The sequence below is a fragment of the Chrysemys picta genome, chromosome 1 (genome assembly GCF_011386835.1).
Source record: "Chrysemys picta bellii isolate R12L10 chromosome 1, ASM1138683v2, whole genome shotgun sequence".
NCBI classification, from domain to species: Eukaryota; Metazoa; Chordata; order Testudines; family Emydidae; genus Chrysemys; species Chrysemys picta.
This window is the reverse complement of record NC_088791.1, coordinates 326,549,137-326,559,173: the sequence shown is the minus strand read 5'-3', so window position 1 is coordinate 326,559,173 and position 10,037 is coordinate 326,549,137. Positions and strand designations below refer to the sequence as shown.

Sequence of the window (10,037 nt, the reverse complement as noted above, 5' to 3'; positions counted from 1 at the left end):
ACTTATTTCCATCCTATTAACTTTTGGCAACTGAACACCTTCAAAAATCTGGTTCAGAGATGGAGATAGGAGCCTGCCAGGATTTTCAAAAGTGCTTAGGTACCTAACATCCATTAAACGTAATGGGGAGGCATTTTGGAAATCCTAGAAGGCACCTAATCTGCATGTTTAAGTGCCTAAATACCTTTAAAAATCTGGCCCTTTGTTCCTTTCAATTTAAGCTTTTTTTATTATTAAAAACCTTGTTTTTCTGATTTGTTCTAATCTGCCTTAAATTTACGGTAACCCTAAATATGTAATTTTTAGATTTGCAGCTGATTTTGTAGCTAAAACATTAAACAAATTAGCTTGTTTTTTTGGTTGTTTTGTTAAAAAGCTGATGGGGGGGGGGGGGGAACTCTCTGGGCCAATTCTGCGTAAATCCCGGCAATATTCATGGAGGCATCCTATGCACTAGAACTGTAGCACCATGGATTTTGATGGATAAATGAACTACAGAAGCATTTCAAAAATTAGTTCTCATGGGACTCCACAACAGTTTGAATCACCTGCTGTTAGCTTAAATTGTATTTTACTTAGTTTAAAATGAATTCTGTTATTATAGGACTACAATCCCATGATGTTCAATTGCCAGTTTTATATTCCACAGAATACTGAGCTAATGCAAATGGCTTTTCTAGCTTGTACTTCTCCCCACTTATTTTCATTACAGACAAGCAATTTCGGAGAGTATTGTTCTGCACCTGACAAGAATACAAATATTTTTAAAATGCTCTTAAGGTTAATAAACACTTAAAATCGCATAAAAAAGGGATTCCTTATTTACAGCATTTCCTACAGTATGTGGTTATTCATTACCCTAGTGAGCCAATAGTTCAGGCCTTTTCTTCAGCAGATAGGAGATGATGCATTTGTCTTTTTACCTTGGTGAAGATTGGGATTTTGATGACTAAATGTTAATGCTGGTAAATATAAACCCCAGCAAGGGAAAGCAAAAGGTCAGTATCTGTGCATGTACTCCCCTGGATTATTAAGGTACATTTCTGACAAAGAAAGTTAACAAGCAACGAAGTTTGAGGATTCACATTCACACGTGCATTTTTTAAAAACAGTTGCACATTTAAGTTTGGCACAAAGTGAGCCTAAGTTGTAGGTAAAATATACGGTATAATCGTATACTTTTAACACCTGTCCTGAACAAACATCTATATTTTAAAAATATCACATTTTGAGTATAAAAGCTAGGCTATAAATGATTATACAGTAAATTCAATACTCTGGAAAAGTGGAAAACAGCGTTGTAACTTTTAAGTTTGCATTTTATATAGAAAAGTTACAGCAAACTAGTTGTCAAATGACATTTCCCAACATGGAATGCCATGAGGGCCATATTAGATTAAATATGGCACCTTCTGAAATCAAGTTTTGTTGTTGTTTTTTTAAAACTGATTCACTATGAAGAGATCAATTCATTTACAGTTTATGTATTTCAGAATCTAATCACATACTTTGCTGAGAAGGCAATTCAGCTGGAAAAGTAAATTCTGTAGCGAAAGATTAAAATAAAGGCACTAAAGTTTCCACAACTAACACTCAAGCTACTTTAAAATCCTTATATTTCTGAAGAGGAATTAAGTGGTTATGATAGTTACCTAAAACTAGTTTCACCTTCCTTCCAAAACTTAACTGTTCTTGAGAAATACCTGGCTTCTCATATCAAAGGAATTTCACTGTACAGTTCCCATCACTTAAAGACAGAGTTGCTAACTGAAGAACGTCCTTACCAGATATAATTGTTACAAGCAAAAAAACTCACTAGGTGCAGCCACTATAGTTAAGTTGAAAAAGATTATAACAAGTTAAAGTCAAATCTAAGGTTATGCATACCAACCTCTCACCACTTTGTCTGAATAATCTTTGTAGTTGGCTAGACAAGATTAATAAATCTTATTTATGAAATGTTTTATACAAGAGAGATTCTGATGCACAGTTTGATAGATAATTTCTTATCTTGGCTTAAAAAAATTAGTAATTTCTTTCTCACAAGGCTTTTTATGCAAATAGACTGCTGTCCAAAAGTGCAGAAAAAGTGTATTTAAATGTACAATCATTTAGTTTTCCAATCTGGAACAGACAGCTAAAGCAAAAACTCCCAACATGTGGTGTCACAGCAAGTTATTAAGAGAGGGAAGGAGGACGAAAACTAACTTTAGTAGCATACTGGTCCATGTTTGTTTGTTTCCCCTCAATGAAAGATGTAAAAATATGACTACTATGTTAAAAAAGCTATACTGCAGTCTTCAATGGAAAAGCTTTTTTACATCTACTACAATTCAGAGGAACTTTAAAAAACCTAACTGGTTAGTTTCTAATACATGTAAAAGCAAAATAAAAAGTCACCCTTCTTATAGCAAAAACCAAAACCAAAAGATTTTTTTTTAGCAGTGACAGCTGTGTCCTACTGGGAAAGTTTAAGCATCAATTTAGGCACTTCACTGGTTCATTAACACAATCCAAAGTAAAGCTATAAACACTGAAATGTTGTGCTCTTAAAATCAGTCTAGTCAAGCAACACAAAATAATGCAAAAATGTGACTTTTTGGCAGCTTATTTCTTCCCTTCCCCAATATTACCAGGTGTCCAAGTACATTTTATTTTGTGGCTGCTTTGGCACTTAAATATAAGATTGCTGAAGCCATACAAGCTAAAACAAAAATGCTAAGCCTTGGACAATAAAGAAATTGTTTTAAAATTTCTTTATGGTTGTATAAAAAGGGCACTTCAGTAGTGACATAATAGGGAAAAGCTTGCTTTCTTTTTAAATATTGCACTTTTCTTTTGTTCACACACAATGCATAGAAACACAATTTTAGCTTTGAATATTAAAGTGTTCAGACACTATGAATGAAAAAGTTTTAGGAAATAAGTTTCTATAACCTACTAGGAAAAGAACAGGTATGATAGCCTTCCTTTGCTTTACTTAATTAAAAAATGCACTGGAGAAAGGAGAGTGCAAAAAAAAAAAAAAAATTTTTTTTTTGGTCAGTCTCTGTATTACATTTACAGGCGCCAACTAGGTGAACTTGCAAGCAACACTATGATGAGCATGTATGCTGTAAAAAAGATTGAGGGTGACTGTCAGTAAGACACGATTATCCATGATTGAACCATAATATGTACAACTGAAATGGATAATTGTGAAACCTCTTCTTTTGGAAAGAGGAAAGGAAAAAAAAACAACTGAATTTTGCATTTCAGTAGCATGCTGTAGAATTTATCATGATTAATGTCACATTAAAACGTGGACAATGTTGGCATTATATTTCACATCACCTTCAATTGCTGTAGTATAACAGTGCCTGACAAGTAGTCTCCAGGAGATAAAGAATCCTGTAGGCAGTTCAGTTTAATATATCACATGTTTCTTTCTGCTAGCATTAGGACATTGTTTTAAGATCTCTTAGAACGTCCAAAAAGCCTTTGCTGAATTCTACTAATCCGAAAAATGATTGCTTGAAAAGATAAACACTTTTTTCCTGTGTTTCAGAACAAAGCGCTAGAGTGGAGTATAACAAAACTAGTTTTAGGATTTTGACCAGTATCCTGTAATCCAACCAGAAAAAGTAGTGCTCCTCAGTGTTATTTTTGCTATCATTAGTAATGTTAAGCATCAAGAAAATAAAACACTTCATTGCACATTACAGCCGCGAAAAACACGGCTAAACTTTGACACTAGAGAACTGAGTAACTTGATGCTACATCACATACAGCTTCTGTTGTGTATCTATTTCAAAAAGGCCTTTACATATCAATTTAACTTCCTTCGCCCCCTCCAAATTGATACTTCAGGTCAAGTGACGAGTTATGGCACGAAGGGCATATAGAAGTTCTGCTTGCATACGGGCTTCCATTAAAAGTAGATTTACGTGGACCTATTTAAAATAAAAAAAAATTAGTCATTTATTTCACCATTACATATCAACAGGCAGAAGAGTTTAATCACTTAATTATCTTACAGATTTAGATTTTTGTGCCAAATGAAAATAGCTGCATCACTTCTCTCTACATTCTAGTGCCATGTACTAGACTGAAGTGTTGCCATTTCTTCTCCAGATGGCTATCTAATATGCCAATTTTAGCTGACATTCTGGACTCCCAGGTAACAAGCCTTAATTACTGCTTTAAGCAGTGTTCCATCTGCTTTAACAGAAATCACAACAAAACAATGTTGTACAGTAATGGAAATCATAACAGAAGATTTTCCTTTCATCATGACTATGAGCATTATACTCTGAGGACTAGATTTCTGTTATCAGTGTTATATAATCAATCCACCTGCTACACTCCATATGTACTATATGAAGTCATCTGTCAAATAAATGCAACCTCAAGGACGGCAAGTTATTCCAATGAAGAAGACTGAGGCTGGTTTCAGAATGACATTACTTAACAAGGAACAGAAATGCACATATCGCTGCCTGCTGCATTAGCATCTGGCCTTACTGCACAACTATCTCAGGAACTTCTAGCAGCACAATGCTGGGGCACTGGCTCAATTTAGGAGTGAAGAATACCATCTACTGAATCCCCCACACCATTCCCTGCAACTTCTAGTATGTATCCCACCCAAGTATTGACCAGGTTTGTTCCAGCTGAGCTGGTGAAATTATGAGACCATAACAGTTATAAATAAAGGAAGATCAACAATAGATTTATCCTAACTTATCTATTACAGGTCTTTAAAAAAGCCTGCTTGTGTCGAAGAGCTACTCATCGTGATTGGAGGCATCTATAGTAGTAGTTTAGAGAAAGTTGTATAGATTAGGGAAAGGACAAATAATGGGCAGTATTGTGTGTCATCTCAGGAGTGCGATTTTTATGTCATTCCTGTTTATTGTATTGTGCACAAGTCACAGTGGCCACAGGCCCAATAAGATATTTTGCTTAATATAGAGCATAATTTGTATGCCACTCATACTAAAAAGACATACAAGTGTTATCAATGCTTGATAGTGAACTTTAAAATAGTGTGTATGTACACACACGCGCGCACACACGCGCGCACACACACACACACGTACGTATAGATAAACAATGTATTTTACCAATGAAAAGCAGCATAGGTGAAGTTAATTTATGTTCTCTATGAGAATCAAGAAGTTTCGGAACAGCTGACTACTTCACCATTTCCAAATCTGCCCATTTTTCTATATAGAGATCTATGGATCTAGCTTCATGTAGGAGTCTCTAGAGATAGTCCACAGTGTGCTCATTAAGAAAATGTTTTTGCAACAGTGAAATTTAACATTCTTTGAAGTAACTGGTATGGCTCTGCTGTACAGTATTTAAGTTAATTCTTTAAGCTTTTTCTTTATTGTTAAAAGGTTAACTCTAGTATACACACACCCTTTTGCAATCCACCTTATTATTTGCATTGTTTACATAGCACAGGGTCTCTTGTGTAATGTTTCGCTATGAAACACTTACCTTCTCTGAGTGCTTGAACTGACGCCAGTAACTATCGTACATGCGCTTGGTAGTTCTCTCTGGGTAGCAGGTCACTGTCTTAATGTAAACCTTCAGGCTGCGTTCAAGTAACTGATTAACTTCTCCATAATCATAATCATCATACCTAAGCAAAATAAGGCAGAATGAATATTTTTTCTGGACCCACATGGCTTTTTAAGTACATGTCGTTTCAGAATTTATGAACTGAAATACTAGAAGGAGTGGTTACTTATCTTGTATAGTAACTGGAGCTGTTAGAGATATGTGGGTGTGCCATGTCAGGACATGCGCATACCTGTGCTCTTTTGATAGGAGATTTTGCAAGCTATGTCTGCGAGTCCATGCCTGCACCCCAGACACCCTCATGCTCTGGTATGAGGGAATATGGGGAGGGGGCAGCAGACCCACTGCCAGGCCAGTTCCTTCTCAACCATGGTAGTCTAGTGAAAGACTTTGAGGCAGAGGGGAAAAAGGATGGGAAGTAGAATACCCACAGGAACACATCTTGAAGAACTCCAGTTAGGCTCCAGTAACTTCTCCTGTTTCAAGTAGTGTCCTTATGGGTGTTCCACATCAGAAGATTCATGAGCAGTACCTCATTTATGGAGGATGGTGCTGAAGAGGCGGATTCAGTAGAACAGCATCACTGAAGCAACTTCAGCTCTGGAAGTCGATACAAGAGCAAAGTACCGGGAAAATGTGTGCATTAAAGACCAGATGGCTGCCCTGCAGATGTCAAGGATAGGTATGTTTTTCAGTATAGCTACAAAGGTAGACTGAGCCCTGGTGGAATGAGCAATAACTCAGCGTATGTGTGTGTGGAAATCGTACCTCCTTTCATGCGTTCTGCAATTGAGATGCAAAAGCCTGGGTGAAGCTCTAAAGGGCCTAGTCCTATATAGGTAAAAAGCAAGGACTCTTCTTACTTTCAGTATATGGAAGCTCGTTCCTCCTCTCAAACAGTGAGGCTTGAGATAAACACCAGCAGGTGAATCTTTTAATGTGGAATTCTGGAAAACCTTAGTAAGAAGGGAGGGTGTGGTCGTAGTGTCACCTTGTTCAACAGAACACTGTGTAGAGTGGGGTTAGCCACCAAGCTTCCAAGCTGTCCTGCTTCCTGACTGAGGTGATGGCTATGAGGAATGAGGTCTTAAGGGATAGATCAATATTTGCCATAGGCTCAACTGAGTGTTTTTTCAGTGCATTGAGAGCTAAGTTGAGGTCCCAAGATGGAGTTGGTTCCTTGACAGAAGGGAAAAGGTTGAACAGGCCTCTGATCACCCACCCAATCACTATGAGGTTTAAGACTGAAAACCCCTCGATGGGGAGTGAAAAGTTGTGACAGCAACTAGGTGAACTTCCATGGAACTCAGCAATAATCCTGTGGCTTTTAAATTGAACAGGTAATAGAGAATGTTCACTACACAAGACTTGAAAGGCAGTATACATTGGTAATCGTACCAAGTCTGGAAGCATTTCCACTTCTGCAGGTAAATTTTCCTCATTGTGGGTTTTCTGCTATGAAGCAGTACTGTTTGTACCTTAGAGAAGCAGTCTTGTTCTACACCAGAGAGCCATCTAGTAGCCACACCCAGAGATGAACTGTTGATAGATTTGGGTGGGTGATGGATCTCAACTTCTGGGTGACGAGATTTGTGGTCAGGGAAGAGGCAATCGCAGGGACATGCGAACCAGATCTGGGAACCACACCTGGCTCATCCAAGACTGCTATGGAGGACAGCTACTAATTTTTCTTGTTTCAGTTTGTTCAGTGCAGTGAGGGAGTCAGGTGATAAATGTACAGGAATATGTGAGGCCAAGGAATGACTAGGCCATCTCCTGTTGGGTTGCAACCATGCCCTCCCCCTGAGCAGAACTGTGTACTTCATATCGGATGGAGTTACAAAGATTTGTGGATGACACTAGGTAAGACATCTCCTGGAATACCTCATTCAGCTCCCACTTGTGTTTGATGCCGAAATGCCTGATAAGGGAGTCCACCACTGGTTCTGCAGTCCTGGTAGTTACACCACATACAGATCTCAGTAGTTTAATACACACCAGTTTTATGGATTTGGTGCATAAGGACTGGGATCTTGCTCCTCCTTGATGACTGATGTAATATATTGCTGTTCTGTTGTCCAATACTATTCTGATTGGATTGCCCCTGACATGGGTTAGGAAGTATTGGCAAGCGTAACAAGCCACTCTGAGTTCTAATACATTGATATGGAGGATCACCTCCTGAGGGGTTCATCTGCCCCAGGTTGTAAGGTTTTGGAAGTGTGCACCCCAACCTATCAAGGAGGCCTCTATCATGAATCCTTGGGGGAGGAGGCTGTAAGAAAGGAACACCCACATGCACACCTTTTGTGGATCCTTCCACAAACTTAGAGAATCGAGGCACCTCTGAGGAACAGATATCTGCTTGGATTCATAGATTCTAGGAGTGGAAGGGATCTCGAGAGGTCATTGAGTCCAGTCCCCTGCCCTCATGGCAGGACCAAATACTGTCTAGACCATCCCTGATGGACATTTATCTAACCTACTCTTAAATATCTCCAGAGATGGAGATTCCACAACCTCCCTAGGCAATTTATTCCACTGTTTAACCACCCTGACAGTTAGGAACTTTTTTCTAATGTCCAACCTAAACCTCCCTTGCTGCAGTTTAAGCCCATTGCTTCTTGTTCTAGCCTTAGAGGCTAAGTTTTCTCCCTCCTCCTTATGACACCCTTTTAGATACCTGAAAACTGCTATCATGTCCCCTCTCAGTCTTCTCTTTTCCAAACTAAACAAACCCAATTCTTTCAGCCTTCCTGAAAAAAACAAAAGTCATTAAGCATATCTGCCATTTCCAAGTTTCCTGTTACTGTTTCTCCCTCTTCACTGAGCAGTGGACCTACCCTGTCTTTGGTCTTCCTCTTGCTTCTAATGTATTGATAAAAAGTCTTCTTGTTTCCCTTTATTCCGGTAGCTAGTTTGAGCTCATTTTGTGCCTTTGCCTTTCTAATCTTGCTCCTGCATTCCTGTGTTGTTTGCCTATATTCATCCTTTGTAATCTGTCCTGGTTTCCATTTTTTATATGACTCCTTTTTATTTTTTAGATCATGCAAGATCTCGTCTTTTGCCACATTTTCTATCTTTCCTAACCAGCGGAATAGCTTGCTTTTGGGCCCTTAATAGTGTCCCTTTAAAAAACTGCCAACACTCCTCAGACTGCCTGTTGGAGGTTTAACCTGTTCTCAGCCAGGCCCAAGGACACCAGGAGTGCAGTCTTGCTAAGAGTGTCTCAAACATACAAGCTGCAACATAGCATAGAAGTAGTAGGCAAGCCCTTGCTATTGTTTGTGGGTTCTATTGTATTGCTAAGACAAGCTTGACATAGGGCACATCTGTCCTGGGGCAAATAAGCTCTGGCAGCAGAGGAGTACAGAGTGGCTACGATGAAGTCTAGTCATTAAGTGGGTCTGAGAACAGTCTGTTCCACATTGAGGCTGAGGCCCAATGAATGGACCAGATATAGGGCCATGCTGGCTGCTGTCTATTCCGTGAGAAACGAGTGACCTTTCAGAAGCCAATCCAGGTAGGGAAAAACAATTGTTCATTTGGAGATGAAGATGTGCTGTGATGCCCAAAAGGTCTTCAGTAAAGAGTGGTGTAGAGCAGGGGTCAGCAACTTTTCAGAAGTGGTGTACCGAGTCTTCATTTATTCACTCTAATTTAAGGTTTTGCATGCCAGTAATAAATTTTAACATTTTTAGAAGGTCTTCTATACATCTATAATATATAACTAAATTGTTGTTGTATGTAAAGTAAATAAGGTTTTACAAATGTTTAAGAAGCTTCATTTAAAATTAAATTAAAATGCAGAGCCCCTGGGACTGGTGGCCAGGACCCGGGCAGCGTGAGTGCCACTGAAAAATCAGCTCGTGTGCTGCCTTTGGCAGGCGTGCCGTAGGTTGCCTACCTCTGGTGGAGAGGCTGAAGGGTAGGATGCAACACTGGTAGTGTTGCTTTCTATATTTCGTGGGATGCATCTGTGTGAGGGGTGCATGGCGATATGAAAATAAGCATCCTGGAGGTTGAGGGAGACAAACCAATCTCCTGGGTCCAGAGCAGGGACCAAGCTCCTCGCCCAACCCTGCTCCGCCTCCAAAGAAAGCGCATCAAAACAGAAGTTCGCCCAGGGTGCTATTTTCCCTAAGGCCGGCCCTGGGACTGAGACAACATTAGAGGGCTTGATCGTTCAGCAGCTGAAGAGTTGCATTAAACCACAGACCAATCAGAACACTGAGATCGGCAAAAAAAGAGTAATCTATAATTTAACAGTCAGACACACAGAAAGGGGTGCCACGGGGGGGGGGGGTGGTGGTGTTTGCAGGGGTCTATAGCCATCCCCAAATTTGCCTTAGACATCCCGTAAGCCACCCCTCACAGCACAAAGGTCAAATGTTACGCAGAAGTAAGGGTGGCATGGTATAGCATTGCCACCATTTCTTCTGCAGTCCTGCACTGCTGCTAGCGGT

General features: G+C 39.5%; 1 protein-coding gene across 6 annotated transcripts in view; it reads right to left on the bottom strand.

The window, feature by feature from the left end:
* Positions 1 to 2,811: 2,811 nt before the first annotated feature.
* SESN3 (sestrin 3) overlaps positions 2,812 to 10,037 on the bottom strand; it is an 80,821-nt gene continuing 73,595 nt past the window's right edge. For 4 of the 6 annotated variants that reach the window (XM_005309165.5, XM_024110891.3, XM_065581565.1 and 1 more), the window contains 2 exons: positions 5,488 to 5,632; positions 2,812 to 3,932 (listed from right to left, as the gene is read on the bottom strand). In XM_005309165.5, coding sequence (XP_005309222.1) covers positions 3,846 to 3,932; positions 5,488 to 5,632 — 232 coding nt within the window. In that variant the 3' untranslated portion in view covers positions 2,812 to 3,845. The remainder of the gene's footprint in view (positions 3,933 to 5,487; positions 5,633 to 10,037) is intronic. The other 2 variants (XM_065581566.1, XM_042856032.2) reach the window with 1 other exon arrangement.